The sequence below is a fragment of the Anopheles moucheti genome, chromosome 2 (genome assembly GCF_943734755.1).
Source record: "Anopheles moucheti chromosome 2, idAnoMoucSN_F20_07, whole genome shotgun sequence".
NCBI lineage: Eukaryota > Metazoa > Arthropoda > Insecta > Diptera > Culicidae > Anopheles > Anopheles moucheti.
Window position 1 is genome coordinate 88,089,181 of NC_069140.1, and position 25,336 is coordinate 88,114,516.

Consider the following 25,336-nt stretch of genomic DNA (forward strand, 5'->3'; position numbering starts at 1 on the left):
TAGTATCACGTTGCAGAGGAGAGGGTAAACTTCTAGCAATTGCTGGAATTGATTTACCAACTCATACACACGCAAAAAAAGAGATAGAGGACGCACACGACAAGACAAACCCCCTTTTGTTATTGCACCGTTCTGTGGCAGTTTGTTGACGTTGCCAAATTAAACGAAATATATATTATTTCGCCGTTTTGCGGAAACCGTTTCGGCACCATCCATCTATACGACGAAAACATATCGATGGGAATGGTCGCTCCGTTGTGGGTGGACGGTATACCAGAAAGCGCAAGCGCCCGACCACTATACCTTCACGAAACGTCAGTTCAGCAGCTGGTGTGTGCATTATCCGTTCGCGTTGACACTTTTTTTTTCTGTTCCTCTGTGGTGCAGCGGAAAACTGGATCAATAACTGTGACCGTGCAAAAGGTGTACACCGTAGAAATATCGTCGAGCGTTCCGCAAAGGTTGCTTGTAAAAGTATGAAGAACAAACCGAACGTTCGCGTAGCGTAATACTGGTGCGGTGGTTGAATTGATTGCGCTGTTCAGGAGGCTGGTTGTGTATTATGTGAGTGACGATTGTTGGAACCCCTTGTCGATACGTTTGGGGGAGTGTTTTGTGGATGCCATCCTCAGCACGGACTCGAAGAAAAGTGGAACATAAAACCCATTCGTCACAGTTTTTCAATTCATCCACGTGCTGATATCCTTCCCTGTGCAGGTAAAAAACACCATGCGTCTCCACCAAATATGGCAGGGTGGCGTGTAGTGCCCACTCCCAAACCTTTCCCATTTGGGGGGCAGATTTTATTGCTCCAAAACATCTACACGCACCGTGCACAGTGTTTCAATATAATGTAATCCTTAAAAGTGACAATGCTGAATGCTTTAGTTTGCAAACAAAATATACCACTAATGCATATTGTGGTGAGGTTTTTGCTTTTAAAATTAGGTCAAGTTTAAAGGGCAACATTCCACAGACATTATGTGTGCTCTTGAAGAAGTTCTGCAATAAAATAATGTAGAAAAATAAACTAGCGTTGGGTGAATCTGATACAGACTGTTGGATCTGAATGAATCTCGGAACTGAATGAATAAATCTGAATCAATACTTCATTGATTCATGAATCGTGTAAGATTCATTCTCCCCTTCCCATTTGGCCATCTATCGTGAATCTTGTGATATTTGATTCTTGATTTGAACGATTCATCACTAAAGATTCATATAAATGACTCTTCTCAAACGATTCAGTAGCCAAAAAAACACTCCGCACTGTTTGACCCTGGCAATATGACAATCAATTCCATTCGACAACGAAAAATTCCAATCAATACTTTGTCTCTAGGATCGAATTCAAGCCCGTAGGCCCTTAGGAATGTATTTGCACACCGTTTTATCGATTGCTGTGTGTGGGTTTTGTGACAGCCTGATTAATTGAGCATATTCCGCTAGACCAATAGACGTAATCAACACTTCCACTGTCCTTGTAGGTTATTTCCGGCACTGCCATGATTGACTTAGTCTTTGTGCTTTATTTTTAATGCTCTGTGTTTTGTTTTCCAGGTAAAATTCCAAAGGTACGACTGGCTCTTGCCTACGCGCAACACGAACGATGCCCATCGTGAACATATTGAAGCGAGCGTCCAGCTACATCCTTGGCAGCGACGATGACGCGGAAGATGGTACCGGCGAGCTGGTGTACGAGGATAATGAAATATTGTTCTGCAAGAACAACATCTGCGTACATCCGCCCGCCGTAGTACGGCAGGAATCGGACATACTGCACTATCCGGGCTATCTAACCGTCACCACGAAGACGTTCATCGACCAGTACAACAATGCGAAGCGTCCGACGCTTTTTCTCACCTGGATCCCAAACTCGACCCTTCGCAAATGCCCGTCGACGGTCGAGAACGTTGTCCTCGGTCGCAGCGTCAATGGTGGTATCGGGTTGAGTGAAAGCAAGCTGAAACTACACCTGCAACATCTTACGCCGAAAGATAACACCGGCCAGGGTCAGAATCCGCAGACGAAGGGGGCCACAACACAGCAGCAGGAGAAGGGCACCGGTGGGGAGAATCCGTTTACAACGACAATTAAGATCGCCAACACGAATCCGTTCCTCGAACCGTACAACGAAACAATCGCCCAGTCGGCGACGAGCGACAGCAAGTCGATGAACTGTTCCGACTATTCGGAAACGATCAGCATCAGTTCGAACTCGGACAAGGCGAGTCTGTGCAACAGCAATGATTACGATGGACGAGATGAGGAAGTGGTCGCGGAACCGGAAGAGGACGGTGAGGACGATGTGGACGAAGGGTGCATCATTAGCTCGGAAACCCATCACTCCGCCGGTGGACCGGACGAACTGGAGGGCGACGATGCAGAGTTGAAGACGGAGTTGCAGCCCTTGCTCGATGACGGCAGCAACAAGCTGTCGTCGACGGTCGGCACGAAGCTGCACCACCATCACAAGCTACCGTCGCAATCGTCCGTCACCTCGGTGAACATTACGATCGCGAGTCCGCACATACAGAATGTGGACATTTCGCCACCGGAAGCGTCCCTGCCGGCGACCGAACGCTTCCTGCGGTCGCTCTCGATCACGTCCAGCGATGAGAACAACCCGAACTGGATGTCACCGGAGCTGCTGGCGTACAAGCACAATCTCGCCTTTCCGGAAAGTGCGTCCGCGTCGCCGATCGTTAGCCGGAAGGCGCCGCTGAAATGTCGCCGGTTTTCGGTCGACCTCAGCCAGATGCGCGCGCTGCGCCTTTTCTTCAACGACGAACAGTGTACCTCCGGTCAGTTGGTTATTGCGTCGCGCGAATCGCAGTACAAGATACTCCACTTCCACCACGGTGGGCTGGACCATCTGGCGCAGGTGCTGCACCAGTGGCACTGTCTGCTGCACAACATCAAGCTCGCGCCGGGTCAGGACGAACCGGCGGCCAACTTACCGTACCGGCAGTTTATGGTATGCCGGCCGGAGGTACGGCTGGCCGAGCTGCACCCGGAGGAGGGCAAAGTGTCGAAGATCACGACCGACTACTTCTACGGCACGCTGCTGAACGAACGCGGCCAGATCGAGGACGATCTGCAGCTGCGCAAGTGTGTGTTTTTTGGCGGGCTGGATCGAAGTCTGCGCAAAACCGTGTGGCCATTTCTGCTGCACTGCTACAGCACCGGCTCGACGTTCGAGGATAGGGCCGCGTTGGCGGAGATACGGCGCCAGGAGTACGAGGAGATAACGCGGCGCCGCCTGTACTCGATGTCGCCGGAAGCGCAGGCCCAGTTCTGGCGCACGGTACAGTGCGTGATTGAGAAGGACGTCGTGCGGACGGACCGTGGCAATCCGTTCTTTGCCGGCGATGATAACCCGAACATCGACACGATGAAAAACATTCTGCTAAACTACGCGTTCTACAATCCCGGGATGTCGTAAGCATCTTGCACTACGCGTGCACACTAGCGGCTTGTGTGTTATCGTTGCCTTTTTTTCCCGCTCCATTCCGACAGGTACACACAGGGAATGAGTGACCTGCTGGCACCGGTGCTGTGTGAGATAAAAAGTGAATCCGAAACGTTCTGGTGCTTCGTGGGTTTAATGCAGCGGGCCATCTTTGTCTGTACGCCAACCGACAACGATATCGATCGTAATTTGGTAAGCTGCCAATGTCAATGGCTTTTAACCGACGTGAGAGCGGAACACTTATTTAACCAGTTTTATGTGCCCGTTGCATTGCAGTGTTATCTAAGGGAATTGATCCGGCTAATGGTTCCTACCTTCTACAAGCACCTGCAAAAGCACGCCGATGCGATGGAATTGCTGTTTTGCCATCGTTGGATTTTGCTGTAAGTATCACATGCGAGTAGCAAGGACTGACTATCGGGCTACGTGGTAATATTAAGAGCTAAAAAAGGCAGGCATCGCCTAGCAGGTCGTTACGCCAAGAAGAAAGAGAGAGAGCACATGCAAGTAGTAGATTGAATTTTGCGAGATTAGTGTGTGTTATTACTGAGCTATAGGATAGTAAATCGAAGCCTCACCTACCCTTGGCATCGTGACATCCTCTACCTCATATACAAAGAGGTAGACAAAGAAGAGTGCAGCAAGTACAAGGGTATGACAGTGTTGAATACCTTCTACAAGATATTCTCTCATATGCTACTAGATTGTCTTTGCTATTTGTAAAATAGATATTTGGAAACTATCAATCTTCAATTGGATCTTCACCATGCGATCTTGGAGAAGATCCTGGATATACATGCGTTCTTGGAGAATACCTCGGATAAACATACGATATTCAAGAATGTTTTGGATATCCATACAATCTTGGAGAATATAGCAGAGCAACAGCTCCACTATTTCCATCTGCATAGCATACTTTCTTACTTATGCGGCGCTACAACCGCTTCGCGGTCTTGATCTGCTGCAGGAGTCCTCGACTCCTGAGAGTCCGCCTCTAGACGGCTCACGGTCGAGCGCCGTCGTCAGCCTATTGTTTATCTCGACTTTTTTGGACATCAACACCGTCACTCCATCTCAATTTGGGCCTACTACGATTCCTCTGTCCATGCCCAACCGGTTGGGTCGTCCGGTGTCGTTTTCATCACAGAACCAGCTCACCGGAGCTTGGCGAGACTAATCCGCTGTACGACAGTTAGTTCGCCGTACAGCTCATAGACCTCGTCGTTGTAGCGATTTCGCCATAGTCCATCCACACATTCGAGGTCAAAAATCTTTCTAAGCATCTTCCTCTCGAACACAACTAAAAGGGTTTGTCAGTTTTGGACAAAGTCCATGACAGACGACGGGGCTCCATCGTGAGCGGTTTAGGGGACTGTATGACTTAACATTATTAAATATCTTTCTCCTGTTAATACAGGAGAATTTATTTTATAATTCAATTGATTAGTGTTCGATCTACAACTAAAACACATCTTCAATCTCGATCGTTTCAGGTGCTTCAAACGTGAATTCACCGAAGCCGTTGCCATACGCATGTGGGAAGCCTGCTGGTCCAACTATCTGACCGACTATTTTCATCTATTCCTCTGCCTGGCGATTATTGCGGTGTACGCGGATGATGTGATTGCTCAAGATTTGCGCACGGACGAAATGCTGCTCCACTTCAGCTCGCTGGGTAGGTAGATTATGAGTGCACTCTAGCAGGATCGCTACCAAAACGCTACCATCTCACTCTGTTCACAGCGATGTACATGGATGGACAGTTGATACTGCGCAAGGCGCGTGGACTGCTACATCAGTTCCGGCAGTATCCGAAGATTCCCTGCACACTGTCCGGGTTGTGTAAACGTTGCGGTCCCGGTATGTGGGACTCTGGACATCATCCGTCGATCGAATGCATTGGTCATCTGGATCACGAAACCTGCGCGTTGGCTATGGATTAATTTATTGTTTTATTTTTTCGTAACCACTGTTGCCTCTCACTCTCTAGCTTGTTGTAACATGGTTTTATTCGCTTAACTACCGTGCATATCTCAGCATCGGAATATACTTAATGAGTACCAGTTTGGTAGTAGCAGCATAATCACGTTACTCCAAATAGTTAGGTTAGCGTTGCTCAAGAACTGTTTAAGCTTTATTCAATGATGCTTTCCATGCTTTCTGTATAAGTGGCTAGGCTTCGATCTGATCATGGTTATCTAGTTGATACTACATACCCATGCAGACACCAGGCTTGAGTTATATCATTGCTGGTTAAAATTAACTGACTGCTTTAACATAAACATTCCAATAATTTCCAAATTTGGTTCTTGTACAAAGCACTTCCACATTATAGAACCTTCAAAGATATGGGTTGTGACGGTAATGTTAGTAGCTATATTATTTATTGCTGTCCAGCATTGTCACGCAATTGCACACGGAAAAAGTATAAAACTAGACGAATGTTTGATTGATAGCATGGTAGGACTGCTGAGTAAAAGCAGTGAAGGAAAAATAAAGCAGAAACAACAAATAATTCCACTGACTGAGGGACTGTGTGTTTGAGTCGGAAAGCAGATGAAACTTCGTTCAATAAATATAGAAATTATCTATTGTTGATGTTATATATTATACACATAAAAAAGCTATAATAGATATACCAAAATTTTATAACCAATTTAAATGCTACTCCAACTCTGTGTACCGAAACAGACAAAATATGCCTGTTCCAACATAGGGCATATTGCAATGTGCTACTGCTGTTTTCCTTTTCGCTGTTAATCTACTATACTACTGTGTACCATCTCTAAAGACACGATTAGAGTGACAATTAAAATAGCCGTTTCGACTTTAGCGAGTATCCAACGAGAATAAAGCTACAAAATACACACGGAAACAACAATTGGACGAGTTGTTTAGGCGGTTTTATGTTCAAGCTAAATACTGCTACAGCTTAGAAAAGCAAAATCAAAATATAACGCCATAGTATGAAACACAACCGGTTACGCTTTCGGTTTCCAAGATTACAGAAAGAATATAAAACCATACAGAAGCTGCCCGGAAAAGCAAACAAAACTGCTTGCTGTTACGAATAAAGCTGTACATTATAATACATACATACACGCAAACAAAAACAAAACAATATTAGCAAAAACAAGGGCATGTTACAAACATTACAAACAGAATAGAATACAAAAACGAATAAGAACAGCAAAACACTGCATTGGGAGCTAGAAGAAGTAGTATTAACAAACAAAACGACAAAACACACATCCACTACTAACTATTAGTATATAGCCTGCTGTAACCGCAATGTGCTAAGGAAAATAAAACAAGCGCAACCAAAACCACTATCAAACTAACAAACAAAAGAGGAACAAAAAATCACAAACCTTGTTCGAATGTTCGAAGACTTTTTTTTTCTTTTGCCATATGGGAATGAGACGGGACGCACTGCGTTTGTTCTAGAAGATGTCTTACTATTTATTTAGCCGATAAAGTTTGGAATACGTACATTGGGGTGTGCGGTACTCTCTGGGTCGTATGCTGAGTGCTTTTTCACTAAAGTTTAACCTTCGCTAGCAATTCATTCCGGCCAATCGTCGTTTATAAATCCAACAAAATCAAATGTACAGTGCCGTTATGAGGTTAATTCTTTTTGCTTGTTTTCCTTGTTAAATCCTATTGCTGATGCCAATGTTGTTGTTAGTTCAAATCGTTCATCGCACGCATTAGTTCTGCTGTTGGTAGCGGAAATGCGCCTTAATAATTACCTACTGCTACCCAACTTAATCATAATTATGTTATGCCAATAATAATTTGCTCCGCGTACATTGCTCGCTCAGAAAAAGAAATGCAACTATGCTTATATGCCATTCTCTAATTCGTGCTGTATTAGACGAGCTCTCTCTCTTACTCTCCCTCCTGTGAAACGGTGCAACCCGTCCTAACTGACCATCATTCCGTCTGCGATAGAGAGGAAGTCTACAAGGGGAAGTATGTACGTAACTGTTCCGTACCGTTTGCGTTGTCATCCGCTCGCAGCAAAACTACTCCTCCATTTGCCGAGGAACATTGCTCCCGCGCGCTCTAGTCCTTCTTATGTTTGCTGGATTTTTTCTTTTTCTTGGAGGATTTTGATTTCTTTTTCGACTTTTTGCGCTTCCCGCCCGAATCGTCGTCCGTTTCCGTCGTTGCAGCGGAACGTTTGGCACGCTTGCGTTCCTTCTTGTGCTTTCGCTTTTTGCGCTTCTTGCTGCTGCTACCAGTCGGGCCAGCATCATCCGTTTCGGGACTGCTGTCGGACGACGAGGTATCCGAATCGGAACTGCTCGAATCGCTTGAACTTTTGTTTGATTTACCAGCATGTTTCTCTACCTTAGTCCGCTTACCGCTAGCTCCCGAGCCGCCCGCAACGGTATCGTCCCGTTTCGCGGCACCATCGTCACACCGGTCCCGTTCGGTGGACCGCTCCCGGAGGTGTTCGGCGGATCTTTTACGGGACGGTGTCCGATCGGCAGGAGATTGCTCGGACCGTGCCGTTAATCGTTCGACTCCCGTGGTGGAACTTGGAGCTGTTACACCCCTTTCGTCGGTTGCTTCCCGGGATTTCGGGTTTGCACTGTCATCCCGGTGGCTTGACTTAGACGATGATACCCTACCGGACGTATCTTCCCGCTGCGAATGATGCTTACTCCGGTGCGTATCGACATCCTTGCGGGAACTTTCGGCCTTCTTCGAGATCGGCGGGGGTGATACGGTTTGTTTCCGATCCCGACTATTACCACGTCGTCCACTGCCTCGATCACGATTGTCCCGATCCCGATCCTTCTCCCTCTCATGATCGCGACTCCGACCCCGCTGGAGACGCTGCTGTTCGACCTTCCGACTGTCACTCTTTTCCCTACTGTTCCGCCTGGTGTCTTCTTTCCGATCGCGCAACGACTGTTGCCGATCATCGTTGCCCCGTCCACCATTACCACTCGCCGTCCGCCGGTTCGATTGACCGGTCTGTTGTTTTTTATTTTCTTCACGTTTGCCACCCCCAGAAGAGCGATTCCTATCCATCTGCTTACGGCCGCCGGATTCGTCCCGTAATCGGCTTCGGCTGCGCGATGAACCGCGTCGCCGATCTGCGAACGATTTAACGCGATTCATGTTATCGCTTGGGACGCTACTCATTTTACGATTCGTCGGCGGTGTACGTGAACGGGCAAAGTGTGATGCGTTGTCCGTCACCTTGCTACCCAACCGCTCTTTCACTGAGGTACGCATCGGTGAGGAACGATTTTCTACTTTCATCTCTAGTTTTTGCTTAATTTCAACAGAACGTTCCGCTCGGACATCGTGTAGCGGTATAGTGACCTACGATAATAAACAGAATAATAAAAAACGCATTAGTTAATGTTAAAAAATGAATCACACACAGAAGAATTGCGATGAAATACTAAATTGGAATTAAGCACAGGGAAATTCCTTCTTCCATTCTCAAGCTTTGATTAGATGATTTTGATTCTGTGTAATAATTGCTAACCAGAGTTTTCCGAAATCGGTTTAACCCGGTGTTCTTTCGAACCTTTCTAAAACTGACGGAATCAGTTGCAGATGCTAGGCTCGATCGAAACAGTAAGGAAACGTCAATACTGTTTGGAACTATCTTCACAATGAGTAAATGCAATAAAAAAATGCATCTTACCTGAACACGTTTGAACTCATCGCTTTCGTGTGCATGCTTTATATCCATCATCCTGGGCGGTGAGCCCTCGTCGTGCGGCATATTGCCGGCCGTGTAAAGCTTCTGCCGTTCGACGCTAATCTTTTTAATCTCGATCGGCCGTATCGCGTTGATGGCACGCGCGAAAATTGCATTTTCTGCTCGCTTCAGTACCTCACTGGTAACCTTACCGGCGCCGTCCAACTCCAGACCGTCCTTATCGCTACCGTCCTCCAGCTGGTCGGCGGGCGATGTTGCGTCCTGTTGTTCCACCGTTGATGAGTTAATCTGTCCCTCCTCGTCCATTTCCCACTTCGACAGCTCAGGCATCACGGAATTGTCGTCCTTCGGTGGTATGGATAGCGTTTGGTCGCCACTATCCAGCTCCTGCTCGTAGTCGAGATTTGCGTGTAAATCCAAAACGGAATCGGACCGCTTCATCAGCATGTCACCGTCTCCGGTGGTATCGAGCTTGGCCGGGGTTTCCTGGCTCTCCGTACTGTCCGCCAAACCCGGCATACCCTCTTCCTCCTGATCGTTCGCACCGGTCGCGCAAAGTTCCAGCTGATCTGCTTCATACTTATCCGGTATGTCCGAATACAGATCCGCATGATCGTGGCCATCGATGTGAGCTTCTTGTTGCTGGTGTTCACTTTGCTCAACGTCCGACTGCGGCTGCTGCTGCTCCGGATGCGGTTCGGTATCCGGATGTTCCTCATCGTCCGCACCAGAATCGCCGGAATCGATATCACGCTTCGGATCCTCACTGGCGACACTCGCAGGACGTTCGTGATCGTCTCCATCATTTGACTGACTATCACGCGCACGATGACTGTTTGGATCTTCCAATTCTGCTGCTGTTGGTTTCGCCATCGCTTCCTCATCACGATCCCGCACCGTTGGTGTTGCCGGTTGCTGGGAACTGTCCGGTTCCTCCTTCTCAACCGTCTTCCGCTCCTTGCGCCTATCCTTCGACCGTTGCTCCTTGTCCTTCTCCTTCCGTTCCTTCTTGTGCTTACGCTTTTCCACTTCCTTTTCCTTTTTGCGCTTCTTCTTATCCCGATCCTTCTTCCTATCACGCCGATCTTCATCGCTCGAATCACGGGCCTTTTTCTTCGACAGTTCCTTCGCCTCCTTGTCCTTGTCGCGATCCTTCTCCTTGTCGCGATGATCCTTTTCCTTCTCGCGATCCTTTTCGCGATCCTTTTCCCGCTCGCGGAGCCTTTCTTTCTCGCGTTCCTTTTCCTTCTCCTGCTCGCGTTCCTTTTCCCGCTCGCGTTCCTTTTCTTTCTCCTTGTCGCGTTCCTTCTCCTTCCTTCGATCCCGCTCCCGATCGTGCTCCAGATCGCGTTCCTTATCCTTGTTGCGCTCCTTTTCACGATCACGCTCCCGTTCTCGTTGACGATCACGTTCCCGCTCCCGGTCACGATCACGCTCGTTCCGTTCCTTGCCACGATCCCGATGATGATCTCGCTCATCTCGGCGCCCATGTTGTTCCTGCTCGTTTCGCTTCTCCTTTTCGGGCATCTGGTGTTGTTTGCGGTCCTGCTTCTCCTTCTCGTGCTCACCGGTGGACCGTGGGCCACGGTTTGCAGCATTCGATTTTTCGTGCCTTTCCGCAGACTCCGACCGCTTCGATCTATATTTTCTTCGGTCCGAACCATCGCGATCCGATCCTTCCTGGTTGCCCGTGGCTTGCCGTTTGCGGTCACGTGAACGTGATCTTCCCCGCCCATGGTTACCACCACCGCCACCCGCTGGTCCTATTGATGATGGCCGATGGTCGACGCTTCTGTGGTCGGAATCGCGAGCACTGCCGGCACCACTCTTGCGTTCTGCGCTTTGCCGATCCACGTGATCGTCATGCTGGCGGGCCGATGTTGCAGGTTGATGGTATCCAGATTCATCGGGAAATTCGGACCACTCACCCTGCTCCCTGCCACGTTCCGCCTGGTCATGCGCAACGTTTTGCTGATGAGGACCGCTGGGCGACGAATTGCGACTGGACGTTCGGTACCGTTCGCCCATACCTTTCGTATGTGAGTGCACCATATGGTCGCCTTCGCCATCGCCAAAGTCCGGCTGCTTGGCACCTCCGTAATTGGCGCCAATGCTTCGTTCTCGTTCATCGCGTCCCGGATATCTAAATACACAGGAAAGGTCCAAGAAACATGCCACATACAACACAAAACCGGGACGGGGGGACGGAAAGGTGGAAGAGAAAGAAAAGAAAGCGAATACATTAATTAATAAAAAGCTCTCACGGTGTGGATTATTCTTTGCAAAGCAGAAAAAAAAGTGTCACAGTCGAACAGACACCCCGGGAACATGTAAGTAGCATCTGTTGTCACATCAAAAAACACGATCACTTTACCTCAAATCATCACGCATGGGAAGGATGACGGACAGCTTTTCTCGAGCAAACACACAGACAGCTGCACCAAATCCGTTCGCCTATGGATCACTTTAGGCGAAACTTTAATCACATTACACTTAGATTTAAATTATTTCTAATGTCCAATTTGGTTTGCACAAACTGCAAAAATCAGCCCTTTAAAGATGACGGTAGCTGCAGTGCAGGTTTTGTATTGCCAATAGTCACGGAATTTCTTTTAGATTTAATTTACAAAGGTAAGATAAAAAGAGGTTGTTGCTCTAAGATTAAACAAATCGAAAAAGGTTAACATGATCCTGATTGCACAGCCGATAAGTATGTCCGTGATGTAAAGGGTTTAAGCGCCTGTAACACGCCAGGCACAGCGGCAGATGCTCCGAGATGCTTATGGAAATACTGCATACAGTAAAAACGTGCTGTTGATGTAGGTTGTGCCAACGATACGAACGTATGCGCGATTGTGCGATTGAACTGTATTTTAGCTTTACCAAAAACAAATAGCGGAGCGCATGAATAATCTAAATCGCAGCAAACACAATCCCAAAAAACAAAAACAAAATATAATATCTTAATGCACACAAGCCGCTCGTATAATATTAGGGTTTGGGTTTTTTTTATTATTAAAATTCACACAACATTCGCCTTCATACGATAGTATTGCTAAATATGAAATAAATTCAGCTCCCCTATATAACACATTATAACGAATGAACGTAAAAGTGATTATTGGATGCTAAAATAGTATCTACAGTGTGGAGCTGAACAATGGTTTCGTCTTGGGTATGGTTACTTCACAATGTAATGGGGGTTTCCGCTTCGAGGCTACCCTTTTTTTGTTAAAGGTGGAAATATCACAGGACGCGTGTTTAATTGGCCTTAACATTCGATCTGTTCTTTAATGTCCAGCGTATGTCCTTCCGACAGGATGACCATCTTCACCATTGTGCGGACAGTTTCATTCTAAATGTTAACCTATTTTAACAATTTGAAAACATAAAACATAACGTTTACATTGACTTACTTAAAATATGGAAAGGAATTGTGTATGTTTTTTTTCCATGGCCAAGCAATGTTGCAGTTGTCAATATTGATTTAACATGTTGCAGATTGTTAAATGTATATTTTAATTTTAGAAGATTATAATTTGTATTTGTTTTTTTTTTGTTTTTGCACCCAAAGGTTATTTCAGTGAAATACGATTCGCTTACACTTCTAAACCGGCGAACGTCAGTTTTTTTTAAATAAAAAAGGGAACAGATTTTCAAAAGGATGAAATAGCACGGATTTCATCGGATCATCAGTTTCAGTGATCATCATAACTTTTGAATATTTTTTTTTTGTTTTTTGTTACTTCACTTCACTGCACTGTAGAATGACAGAATAATTAAATATTTAATTCGTCCAGTTTCGATAATATAAAACCGCATACGCTTCGTTTACATCTTTTTCGCGTAAAGTATATGAAGAAAATTATACTTATTATATCGATCCTGTATTGTAAAACAGTACGGCTTATAGAGTTTTACAAGTCAGAACTGCCAAACAAAGACAAAATGTCTGCCGGGGAAAAAAATTATCTAGCATCGATTGAAAATCATCATTAGCGAATATCATTTTAACGGTCACGGTCACGGATCACGGTCAAGAATACTAATAAGACAAAGAAACATTTAATTCTGCCAAAAATATAAACATTGTATCGTACTATACATCTAATTACTCAAATCTTAATTAAAAATTAAACCCATTATAGCAATATTACAATCAATCTTTTTTTCGTTTCACAATGGCGATCCAACGGACTCCGCATAATAGCAAAGCAAAATATTTGCACCTGGGTATTCACGTATTATCACTAATATCACACATTTATATCACAGAGCGTTTGGGACGATTATATATGTTGCGAAAAAATTTGAAAAGTAAACTTCTACTGCTTTAAAATGCACAAATAATACTGCGACTGTAGCTGTACTGCTTGCGCGATCGAACGCAATCGTTACGACACCTTGCAACGTTTTGTCGCATCGCAAATAGTACACCAACAATACGGAAATTAGTAATAACATAAACACAATACCTGTTTGACTGTGCGGAAGCCACCAAACCCGTTTGCATTGAGGGTCCTGGCCCTCCGCCTAATCCACCGCTGCCCATCATGCCGCCACCGTGCTGACCGACTGGTCCGTGTCCGTCCCGGTACTCATTCATATGCTGACCATGCAGAAACGCCGGTGGTATGTCATCTGGGCGTCCACCTTGCATCGGTAACATGTGACCAGGTTGGTGACGATCATACCCCCGGGGTGGAAAGTGTTGCATATTTCCACCTACGTCTCGATTGTTTCCTCGTGCACGACCACCCCTTGGACCTCCGCCGCCTCTGGGAGGACGATTGCCGAAGCTGTTCCAAAAAAGACCAAAGAAAAGGTTACGAACATAATCAGGGATAGAACGGATGCACGGATGCGTTTGCTACTTACCCAAAACCGGGATTGAATCCAGGCGATCGGTCTCTGTTGAAATCGCCCTGACGACGTTCATCTCGACGATCCCTATATCTAAATGAAAATTAAGAATATGTTTGATTTTAAGTTTTACAATTCATCAATTATAAACTAGAAACTTTTGAGATAAAATAGTAATTGTGGAACTAGTTCTGAATTATTTTTAAGACAAAAAGGAATCAGGAGGTTATATCGGGATATAGAGAATAACAGGAGGTGGAATAATACGACGCTCGACCGTGAGCAGGATTCCTGCAGCAGGCCAAGACTACGAAGCGGTTAAATATAATAAGTAAGGCATATCACTTCAACTTGAGAAAATACAGAAATAGATCCACCTTTTCAACTTGCACTCGAAAACCCTGTAGTGAAATTAATGTTTACCTCATTCCACCAAATGATCCCGAACGACTTCTGCTACGTCTATCTCTATAGCCCGGACTGCGTGACCGTTTTCGTGGAGACTTATTGCGTTTCATTGGTGAACGTGACTTTGATCTATAACAAGAATTTAGAAAAAAAACAGTGTTAAACCCAATACTCTATTATTTCTCACAACATTCGTTTCCTGCTGCTGCATACCTTGTATATGATCGCGAACTACCGGAACTATACGAACTGGATCGATTGCGGCGACGTTCTCGCATACGATCGCGCTCGTCTGGATGTTTATCGTCCGGTGATCGTCGTCTTTCGGGAGACCGTTGACGAGATGTGCGTCGTCGATCAGACGAATTACCCCGTGGACCACCGCGACCACCATTGTCAAATGATCGGGATCTTCGGCCCCGGTCAACCATTGGCGACCGGTTACGTCGCATTTGTTGCTGCTGCTGCTCTTGCTTTTTGCGCAACTCTTTCTCGCGCATGATTCTATTGAACGCTTCGAGGGGATCGTCGATAACCCTGTGTGTAATGAAATCGGAAGAAAAGAAAACCAAATGTTAATCCACAACGTTTTCACCAACAACCGCGTGGAATGAATGAAAGTTCCGCTTACCCAGGCCCTATCGATGGATGTACACTCGGATAGCCTCCCGTCGGCCCTGGACCCATCGGGCGTTGCCTTAAATGGGGAGGATGGTGCGACATAAACCCACCACCACCACGCATCGGGTACATCATGCGAGTTGGACGATCGCCGGGATACATTCCACCATGATGTTCGTACGATCTTTGCTGTTGTGGATAACCACCGCTTCCCTGCTGCATTCCATAACCTCCTCCTCCTGGACCGTTATTTCCGCCGCCACCACCACCAGAACCGCCACCGACGCCGCCCGCACCACCATACGGTGGATGTCCTACGTGACCGCCATATCCACCATTACCAGGGCCCATGTAAGCACCGCCTGGATGACCCATAGCCGTTCCTATGGCTTGAACGTGCTGTGGATGATTATGTGGAATCGGCATTAATCCTCGTCCACCGACACCACCACCGCCACCGTTGCCTCCATGCAAGTACTCCGGCGATCGATCACCGTACTCGCGACCCCGTTCGTTTATCATTCCGGGCGGACCAGCCCCATAACCGTCGCCATCCTTCTCCTCCATTAGCATACGCCGCCGATGTTCTTCTTCTCGCTCCCGGTCCATATGGTCGTTACCACGGCCACCGTTATTACCATTCCCACCAGCACCATATCCACCTTGCTGGTTCACTATCATCTGCTGTCTTTCATTCGGTGGCGTATCATGGCCATGCGTTCGTCCATGTCGCATCGGTCGGCCACCGCCATTATAGTGACCGCGGAATGCACCTCGACTCTGTAGATGAGCTGGCGGAACAGTAACTGTGATGTTGTCCTCATAGTCCGACTCATTGTCGAACCCGGGACCTGCTGACGGTGCCATCCCCGTCGACTCTTTATTATCCTGCCGCGGCGAAGCGAGATCATCTTGCAGGGATATTTCGTCGAATAACTGTGGCTGCTGTTGATGCATAGCATCCACATTGCGATGTCCACCATCATCTTCATATGTAGAGGATTCCACCATCTCGGTGGTTGTTGAAATTGAACTACCGATAGGTGCACTGTCTTCCACATCACCGAACGGTACTGTGGACGATAAGCCACCGCTAGTGGTACTGTCCGCAGTCGGTATTTCTTCCGGCTTTGTTTGCTTCTTCCCTACCGTGGCTGTGAAGAAACAAAAATAATATCATGTTATTAGTTAAAATTTACACAAAGATCCTTTCGTGTACTTACCTTTCGATTTGGTGTATCCTGTTTCGTTCCGGAATGCATTCACGGATGTACGCAGGAATCGATTCGGTATCAGCGAACCCGGCGAGGAACCTTTCTCTTTACAATCTGGACATTCATTGTCCTCCGATTCGAGCAATGCCGTGCGTACACACTCGTCGCAAAACGAACTTCCACAGCACGGTATCATAACGGCGTCCGTAAACAAATCTTTGCAAATGCTACAGATGAGATCTTCCGGTATGACTTGCTTTTCTTCCGGTGGCATCTGCACCGGTTGCATGGCCGGATTATTTCCCACCTCCTTATCGCGCTCTATAAACGATCGCGGTATGCCGGACGTACGCTTTACCTCCATATTCTCCTTTGGCAGCGGACCCATCGGACAGTTCTTTATCCAGTGGCCCGGTTTGTGGCAACGGTAGCACTTATAATTCATCGGAACTTCTCCCGTTTGTGTACCACGCACTTTCTGGTAGCTGGAAGTAAATAACAAACGGCCAAATACACTTGTTAGTTGATGTCACACTCATGCCCACCGATAAGGCGTAAAATCAGTCACTACCAACATTAACCTAGTACCTGTGTTTAAACCTATCCCATAACATGATGTTGTAAGCATTTTAAAAAGAAAAACCACGCATTGCAGATATGTTAGACTATTTGTATCGATAACAACACTACTCCCGAAACACTTACTTGGTTGGATCATATTCCGCTGTACTCTGAAACATCATCTCACGAATCTTGTCCTCCTCAGTACCATTCATCATCGAGAGATCGACATTTGTTTGCGAGCTGGCCGCATCATGTTTACCACGCGGTGTCGGCGCCGGTGCATTCTGCTCCGGCACCGCTTTCTCCCAATTCTTTTTCCCCTGCGACTTCACCGGTACTCGTGCAATCGTAAGGGACGTGTTTTTGGGTATCAGCATATTATCATCATTGTACTCTGGAATATGAAAGAAAACGGATTATCCTACTTTTTCACTGACCAGTAGCACACGAATGTTGCCTTACCTTCCTTAGTCTGAGCATTGGTAATCTGAAGGTCGAAGTCGACCGTTTTGCCCAATCGCTTCTGCTGGATGATAGCTTTCTTCAGATCTGCCACCGATATGTGCAACCCGTCGAACGTGATCGTATCAAAATCGAGGGTGCTTTTAAACTTGTAATGCACCGACATGTTGACCGTATGGAACAGCACAAACCACAGCCGTGAACGTGAATGCCCAAAAAAAAAATCACTGTAACAAGAACAAAATAAAAAATAAAAAATTAATTCTTGTAAACATGGCGCACATTCATTTGCTATGAAAATTGTTGATTGAATGATATTGGTTGAAAAAGTGTTTCCACTATGGTTTGAAGCAAATGTTCAATGCTTGTAACTCGGAAAAACCAATAAAAAAGCGACGGTTACACTAGCACTTGCAGTTCAGAAAACAGCCCTTTTCACGAAATTTGCGGATCACGAACACCGACTGAAATTGATGCAAAGTACAATCGCTCCGGTATAGGTTATGTTTATCAACTAAAACTTGATCAATCACAAATCCTTTACGCGGACACATTTGTCACCATTCGATCGAAATTTGGCACAGAATCATGCATATTTGCACACCACTTTCACCTATCACGCCGGATCACATTGCTTTACATTTTCACCCAGGTCGTCCATGTTTGATACTTTCGCAAAGTTACCCTTTCTTTGGCTGCGGAACCTTTTCACACAAGTTAAAATCACATCGCACATACGTTTTCCCCCATAATTCTTACGTAATTCAACGGTTTTACGACAGCTAAAAGCTTACCGCAGATGTTATTACCTTAAATGCGCCTAATATTCGCCGTTTTACTGTGCTTTGTTGCATGTTTTGCCTCGACGATTTCGTGAAACAGCGCGTCGAAGATTACAAGCCTGACTATTTTCTACCCATGTAAAAAAATGAAAGCTAGCGGTGGCCTTGTTGCCAGCCGCTGCCTGCAAGAGCTGTGGCTGTCAAAACTGAACTGTCACTGGTAGCGCGCTGAAGCGTTACGAGGCGTTAGCAAATTTGAATAATTCGTTACGCGTTTAATGCAGATCAGATCAAACCGTCGAATGCAGCATTTTTGCGTGGGAAGCGTAAATTATTTTCTATCGCGTACGATGTAGATAATATTACAACATTTACCAGCAACTTCCAATTGTTTTTTTTATACATTTGCTAATATATTACTGTCTCACACATATGGCCATACAAAATGTAGGATGCACAATCAGAGTTGCCTTGGAAAAATTTTATCGCCAGATTTTCTACCAAAGGATAATCGGAACTGGTTCAAAAATTTTGTTTCTTTTCTTCAAGAATGCCCAGAACGTACAGTTCGATTCACCGATATTCAAAGCAGAAAGAAAAAAAAATAATAAATTCTTTGCAGCTTAGTGATTTTTTATTATCTTTTTATTATCAAGTGCAACACGTTCGTTTAACACGCTCAGAGAAATATAATGAAAAATTAAACTTTTAATGAACTCCAAGCAGGAGCTCTTAATCTAGGTAATATGTGTCATACATGTAATTAACCAAGTTTTCGATATTTTCTCTTTTTATAGCGCGCAAATTAGTATAACGGTACATTAACCGCACCATCCACAAATCTTGCATCAGTACCATGGGGATTAGTCTAGCCTCGTGGTATATTTTCTCCAGCTTACTTGTTGATTCGAATAGCGAAAAGAAGCAAATAGGTCGCTTCGGTACACTGAAAATGCAAAATATATACCGTATTAAATTGTTACTTAATAATATGATAAGTAGGAATATTATTTATACTATACGTGCCTCTGGTACCTGGATATGAAGCGATCGAACAATAACAGAAGGCCTATAAAGTGATCTTCCGTAAATATGTTTCTCTTTTCCGTTATCAATTGTAACCAGATTGTAATTTGATCTTTCAATTTGATCTTATTGGTGTATGGCTCTGCAACGAAAGGTAGGGCGCATTGTTAACGTGTGTAATGTCTCTGTTAGGACAGTAAAGCAAATTAACCCCATAAAGAATTTCTCAACCTCATACATACCCTTGTACAACGGAAGCACCTCAACGTTAGCAGGGTTCATAGAAATTACATTGAGAGGAGCTGTATCTCTAGGTGCACCTTCCATGAAAATTAAAGTATCGCCCTTCTTGATTTCAACTATCGCACGAATCGCGACAGCGCCATGATCCAATAATCTGTTGGTTTAAATAAAAAATAATATATCTTTGTATTGTGTTACCTTTTTCAACGGTCACTTACATGGGGACAGTATTGTAAATAGTGCGAGAATATTTCATCTCGGTCTGGAACCGGTACAATCCATAATATTGATTTCTCTTCGATACATTTGACTCAGAAATGGACATACAATCCAGCAATTTAGACCCTCGTGTGCCCTCGCCAGTCGTGTGCAGCATTTCCTCATATTCGGTTTTGTCAAATGCGAGCTCGTACTTAAAACAACACGCTTGTGATTCCGCTAGGCATAACAAGCGTAACAGGACGCTCTCCACGAACACGTGGCGCAAATGATGCGGAAAACCTGTCCAACAGTGCTCATAATTAACCAGCAGCTGCATGTAATTCCTAATAAAGTACATCAGTTGTGGGACTTTACGAAGAAGAGTGTGATAAACTTTCTTTTCGTCTGAGAAGTGATCACATGTACGTGCTTGAAAGACTTGCAGAAAGTCTGCCGAATGTGTATGATTTTCGAGCAAAACTTCCCAAAGTTGCTCTACCGTTTTCGGTTTATCAAGTGAGTCCTCGCGTACCAATAAGTTCTGCTGCAATACATCCAAAGCCTTCACTAGCATCCGTAGTGTTAAAATATTTTCAATGAGGAGAAGGTAATGCATCTGAAATCCCAGGCACTCGTACTGGTGATAATGATTATCATTGCGCTGGCATGCCACACTACAGTAAAATACCGCACAGCACTGCATACAACTACAAACAAAGGCACATAATTAGACGCAGGGATAATGATTCTACATCCATTACTTACGGGATTGCGTACAATGTTTTGACCGTACAATTATTGCACTGTATTCTGGAATCTTCCACATAGCCAACCACAGGCTTATCAAAGAATACCATATCTCCTTTATTGAAATCACGTTTGCTTATTAGCATTCCGTCTTTCCTGCGAAAAATGACCCAAAAAGGCATAATCTGAGTCTCTTGCCAGGGTATAAACGAAATACTTACGATTCACATGAAATGGCCCTACTGTCGTTTGACCCGAACAGATCCAGTTCCCAACATAGAAAGTTCAATTCTGTGCCTTCACACCAAAAAGGAGAAACAGTCAGCTATGGTAACCTTCGTTATTTCCCAATCTCATTATACTTACGAAAATGTCCCAATTTGCTATAAATTTCGGTTAACAGTTGAGTTATCTCCTTCTGTACATCGTCCGCTACAGTGCCCAGTTCGACGGCATGAGCCGCCTCCAGGAAGTGTAAGGAATCCCGTAACTTGCCTATACGTTGCAGATGTTTACCACACTCACTTAAGTATAGTTTCATCTGCATTGGATCGTTTACCTGATATACTTGCTCCTGAATCATTGGCAACCTTTCGCCCATCTTTACATTTTTTGTAAGACAATAGAAATAATTCGCGATATCCCTGCACACAAGGAAATAACGAAATTAGAACAACGATCCATGGGGAATCTTACCGAAACTTACATTAGGAAATTTGATGAAAGATGTACTCTACGCATAGCCTTGATTTCGGGCACTTTTTTATCATTTTGAGATATTTCATCGATCGAACCCTCAGCGCTGCGCGAAGCCATTCTTGAGCAATGCCCGATCACCGTTCACCGCAGGATTTCTTGTGAAACACACGTTGCTTTTGTTCTACGATAAGTGCGCACTACAATCGTCTTTGACTTTTCCCCAACTCGCCAAATTCAATCCATCATTCTTTTCAATCTCTACATGTAATTTTCTTATTTCACGGTTAAATGAATAGCTCCATAGGACCAACGTTCGATTAAAGTATAAAGTTTACAGAACGCAAATAAATATTTATATTTGCAACCTTTGCCCCTCTAATAAATGTGTTCAAACAATAGAAACGAAGATAAATCTGTTATTGCTTGCAGCAACTCGAATCCAGTTTTAAGTCAACGTGAGGTTATAAACGCGTTATATTTAATGACAAATAGATTTTCAAATTTTTCGCTGCTTTTCGTTTTTTTTCCTAGTGCAAATACGGTTAAAAAAAAGAATTATAAGTTAGTTGCTATATGCAAGATCTTAATTACGTTAGGGGCATATGTTGTACGTTGAAGAAACAACTGATAAACAAGTTCAATATGAAAACCAGATCATACTTCCTGAAGGATGCCTATTTTGCCAAGATGCAATGTTAATGGTGAATACGAAAACAAATTCTTTCTCAATGGCATTGCTTGTTTGCGCAGCTGCAAACGAATGTATGAAGCACCCAACAGGTTGTTTATTGGAGTTTTGTCGAGATATTAGTTTTAACAGCTAGACGGCCAATCACCATATGCTATCTATGCACGCCAAGCTGCCATATTAAGCGTTGGAAGTGAGCTACACGATACGAGTGAATTATTAACCGACACCGGGCAGAATACATCCGATTGAATCTTCGGTAAGGTTGGAATCGCGTTACACATTAGCCGAGCAAGACTAACTTTACGTATTTCGGTGAGCTGGGCCGCCGTGAAGCTTCCCTCCTGTCCGCCCACCTCGAAGAAGTATCGATCGCCAGTACGTATCGCGAGGAACTGATGCTTGAAGAGGCAGTAAAACGTTGGGCCCAAAAGCGATCCCGGTATCGGTTCCTCGAACGCACCACCGACAAACACGTCTAGATCGTCCACGGATGGGTAGTGCAAGCGGAGTATTTCAAGGGTTTTGGGGCAGGCCACCTTGAAGCTGGCATTGTACGCTTCCCACGTTGCGAACCGGGTCAAACCACACCGAGAACGGTAGTCGTTGTAGCGTGCAAAGCCAAAATCGCGCATTCGCTGTATGTCCTGGGCAACCATATCTAGTCCCACAGGTTCACTCGCCGAACGGTACATGAAGTTTTTCCATTCGATGCTAAAGCTGCTAGTCGAAAGCAGTTTAGTCGATTGGGTGATAAGTCCGGTAAAGAACGAACTAAACATGCTTTCGAATGTTGTGAGGTTGCCCGCCAAGCTGCTTAGCGGAAACGATTGCACTGTGCCGTTAAGGTAGAAGCTGTCCAAATAAAAAGAGATGTGTTAGTGTATCCCATCCCAGCAGAAGTTCGAAAAGAATACCTACTTTATGCTGCCCGGAAGCTGAGCCTGCATGTACGGCACCAGAACTCCACCAAATTCGCTAAACGACGATGGGTTTTGGAAAGCATTGAAATCCGTTGTGAAGCCCGTTCCTCCAAATATCAGCCTGTCGTTTATCATGTTTGCGCGTCCCAAGACACGTGGAAGATACTGGTAGTACACGATGTACTGATACTGCGCAATGTTGATGCGTCTCGCCTCTTGAAATAGGACCTCATCGGACCAGTTCGCATTGAGCAGCTTCAACTGATTTGCCAATCGGTTGTGCTCCCTCAGAAAGATTAAGTGCACTGTGGCTGTCATCGGAAACTGGGAGCTGCGTTTATCGGCCAACACATAGCAGCCATCTGCGCTGCCGCATTCTAGATAGTCGTATTTTGTCGCCCATTCACCACTGATACGTCGCACCGAAAGCAATTTACCGCCAGAGAATGCTCTCACACGGTTGCTATCCGTAACGCTATTACCGTAGAGGAACGATAAGTCCAACAGGCTACTCGCACTATTTATCTGTTGAACGGGCTGGCGTGGTTGGGCGGGCACTTTCGTAAGCACCCTCACATAATTTTGGCATCCGATGTTAAACCAAGAGTACACTGGATCATCCCTGCCGATAAATATCGCGTAACATCTGCTAGAAACGGACTCTTGCGGTATAACCATCCCTTCAGCACAGCACTGCAAAGGATCGTCTGCACCGGCGGGTGAGCTTAGATCGTGACCAATCGCCTGCAGAAAGAATACGTTGATCAGCGTGTTGGTGGAATCGGGAGTTTCATCGATCGAAAACACGTTGTACGATATACGCCTGGCGTTCACGTATTTACTGCCGTTACTCATGACCGGTGGAGTAGATATTCCGTCCGCATAATTCGGTGGAAGCATGCGAGCATATGGTTCGCCGGATCTGCCCAAATTTGGAATGGTGGTGCTAGAGCAAGAGGAATCAATCGAGCGATATTTCGATTTGGAGCAGCTGCTTCCGGCGGTAGTAGTACCTGGTGTACTAGCCGGTGTAGTAAACCCTGTTGCTACAAAACTAACGGCCATTGATAATACGACCACATTGACTAGAATTCGCTGTATCGAAAGATGGAAAAATTATGTGTATTTAATACGAAATGATTCTATCGTCGTATGCTCACCTTCATTTCCAACATCTTGGGGTTCAGATAATTTGTTTGTTTAGCAGCACCTTGCCTGTGGGCACTATGTGCAACACTGTACGAGCCAGATACAAGTTATTCGCTTTTTATACAAGTAAACTCCTGAATCGTTACCGATCGTATGTCTACATCCTGCGCGATCGAAAGCAAATCTGAGCGGCAGTAGTCTGTGTAGGGTGAACACTTCACGGTAGGTTGGAAAAATATTGTAACAGCTGATTACATTCTTCGTTTTTTTCCCACTACCTTGGTGCACAAATTGCGAAGATATTTTGCGCTAAATCTGGTTCGAGAATTATTTGCCGCTGGATTGTGGTGACGTAACCGGAACAGGTTCTAACGAAGTTCCTGCGATCAAACTCGAACTCACTGAAGCTCCTGAATTTTATTTCCGGTGTTTTTGGTGTGTGAAATTCAAAAATTACGATTCTTCACCCAGTTGTACGTACTGTTGGGTATTTGCTAATGCATCGACTTTTATTACAACATTCTTAATTATCGATTGCTTAAAAGCACTGATCGTATATGGGCAATGGATTGTTTTGTGCATTTTGCAATAATCTAATTCCTGGTCGCCTTTTGTATTGGATAGAGGACATCGTAGGAGCTTGACTCGCAAATTCCTAGAAGGGTTCTTTTTCTTCAAGCACCCTACAAAAGTGCTTTGAAAGAAGTGTTGTTGTTTTCATTATGATTGTACGATGATTTTCACCGGGTTCTAAAAGCTCTCCAAGCTGTCATTTAAATTTATGAACACCACTTGAAATGTTTTCTTTATTCAATAAAATCATTAGTTTATGAATTTGAATACATTCTTTATTCTTTTCATTAGAATGTATAATACAATTCATATTTTATATACATTCATTAAGAAAAATCATATAAATTTCTTGATTAATCCAGCAATCACACCTTCAACCCCCAACTAGATACTGTAACCGTGCTTGAGGACACTTTGCTTGCATTTTGTCATTCCTCGGAATGAAAGTTCCAACTTGGCATTCATTTCTTGTTTTCGATGGTGGAAAAGGATATCAAATTTTCTCTCCACAGCGCGAAATCTGTCCGGTTTTGTCTGTGATCGAACGGGGCTGATAAAGTCCTGCTTCCTTTCTGTGTAAATTGTGCAATCGTTTAACTTTTCGTATATACACACGCACGTCAATAAAGTCAGTGCCGTTCCGATCGTCCAAACACCTAAGTGCAAAAAAAGAAAAGTGTGCAGCACCAGCAGGTACGTGAAAAAGTACGTACTGGAACCGTCTGGTTGCTAGATTGAAATGAAAATCTGCCACCATACCTAGATAACGAAAGGTTGGAACCATATGTGCATCGCTTCATAGAGAGGCTAGCCACTGGGTGATATCAGCTTGAAGTGAAAGTGAAAATAGATCCAGTCAATAGGCAAGACCAGTTCAAGGATTTCAATGTTGTTGAAAGTGAACAGTGCGACAATTCTCCTTCATTCCAACCGTGCAGGCTAAATAAGTTTAAATTGGGGTTTATAATTCGTTTATTACGCTACACGGTGTCTATGAGATGGGACATCA

The 25,336-nt window shown here is 44.9% G+C and overlaps 4 protein-coding genes across 4 annotated transcripts; 1 reads left to right on the forward strand and 3 right to left on the reverse strand.

Annotated features, from left to right (window-relative positions):
- The first annotated feature begins 1,609 nt into the window (after positions 1-1,609).
- LOC128297819 (TBC1 domain family member 16) lies at positions 1,610-5,526 on the forward strand. The gene is made up of 5 exons (XM_053033520.1): positions 1,610-3,441; positions 3,520-3,664; positions 3,749-3,855; positions 4,966-5,147; positions 5,216-5,526. The coding sequence occupies exons 1-5, from the start codon at positions 1,610-1,612 to the stop codon at positions 5,413-5,415; spliced, it is 2,466 nt and encodes an 821-aa protein (XP_052889480.1). The 3' UTR covers positions 5,416-5,526.
- Positions 5,527-6,915: 1,389 nt separating this feature from the next.
- Positions 6,916-18,170, reverse strand: LOC128303777 (filaggrin-like). Its single transcript, XM_053040879.1, has 12 exons — positions 18,106-18,170; positions 17,297-17,523; positions 16,976-17,228; positions 16,859-16,870; positions 16,280-16,755; positions 15,067-16,210; positions 14,649-14,972; positions 14,451-14,564; positions 14,043-14,120; positions 13,640-13,963; positions 9,147-11,307; positions 6,916-8,815 (listed from the first exon to the last, which is right to left on the reverse strand). The coding sequence occupies exons 2-12, from the start codon at positions 17,460-17,462 to the stop codon at positions 7,541-7,543; spliced, it is 6,327 nt and encodes a 2,108-aa protein (XP_052896839.1). The 5' UTR covers positions 17,463-17,523; positions 18,106-18,170; the 3' UTR covers positions 6,916-7,540.
- Positions 18,171-18,810: 640 nt separating this feature from the next.
- On the reverse strand, positions 18,811-21,111 carry LOC128298729 (uncharacterized). The gene is made up of 8 exons (XM_053034503.1): positions 21,002-21,111; positions 20,662-20,939; positions 20,517-20,592; positions 20,314-20,451; positions 19,566-20,255; positions 19,336-19,501; positions 19,105-19,244; positions 18,811-19,024 (listed from the first exon to the last, which is right to left on the reverse strand). Exons 1-8 carry the CDS (start codon positions 21,109-21,111, stop codon positions 18,811-18,813), a joined length of 1,812 nt encoding a protein of 603 aa, XP_052890463.1.
- Positions 21,112-21,840: 729 nt separating this feature from the next.
- LOC128299871 (peroxidase-like) lies at positions 21,841-23,780 on the reverse strand. The gene is made up of 3 exons (XM_053036000.1): positions 23,766-23,780; positions 22,604-23,700; positions 21,841-22,537 (listed from the first exon to the last, which is right to left on the reverse strand). Exons 1-3 carry the CDS (start codon positions 23,778-23,780, stop codon positions 21,841-21,843), a joined length of 1,809 nt encoding a protein of 602 aa, XP_052891960.1.
- Between the last annotated feature and the right edge of the window lie 1,556 nt (positions 23,781-25,336).

What these genes read in the sequence shown, in the direction of transcription:
- LOC128297819 (XM_053033520.1), top strand. Translation starts at nt 1,610, where the DNA reads ATGCCCATCGTGAACATATTGAAGCGAGCGTCCAGCTACATCCTTGGC. An exon ending in ACGATATCGATCGTAATTTG is followed by an intron (nt 3,665 to 3,748) that starts GTAAGCTGCCAA and finishes GTTGCATTGCAG; the next exon opens with TGTTATCTAAGGGAATTGAT. An exon ending in GCTCCACTTCAGCTCGCTGG is followed by an intron (nt 5,148 to 5,215) that starts GTAGGTAGATTA and finishes CTCTGTTCACAG; the next exon opens with CGATGTACATGGATGGACAG.
- LOC128299871 (XM_053036000.1), bottom strand. An exon ending in CAGCTTCCGGGCAGCATAAA is followed by an intron (nt 22,538 to 22,603) that starts GTAGGTATTCTT and finishes TTATTTGGACAG; the next exon opens with CTTCTACCTTAACGGCACAG.
- LOC128298729 (XM_053034503.1), bottom strand. Translation starts at nt 21,111, where the DNA reads ATGGCTTCGCGCAGCGCTGAGGGTTCGATCGATGAAATATCTCAAAAT. An exon ending in AAAACATTGTACGCAATCCC is followed by an intron (nt 20,256 to 20,313) that starts GTAAGTAATGGA and finishes CTTTGTTTGTAG; the next exon opens with TTGTATGCAGTGCTGTGCGG. An exon ending in TTCATATCCAGGTACCAGAG is followed by an intron (nt 19,025 to 19,104) that starts GCACGTATAGTA and finishes TTGCATTTTCAG; the next exon opens with TGTACCGAAGCGACCTATTT.
- LOC128303777 (XM_053040879.1), bottom strand. Translation starts at nt 17,462, where the DNA reads ATGTCGGTGCATTACAAGTTTAAAAGCACCCTCGATTTTGATACGATC. An exon ending in AGGATACACCAAATCGAAAG is followed by an intron (nt 16,211 to 16,279) that starts GTAAGTACACGA and finishes GTTTCTTCACAG; the next exon opens with CCACGGTAGGGAAGAAGCAA. An exon ending in ATGAGTTCAAACGTGTTCAG is followed by an intron (nt 8,816 to 9,146) that starts GTAAGATGCATT and finishes TTATTATCGTAG; the next exon opens with GTCACTATACCGCTACACGA.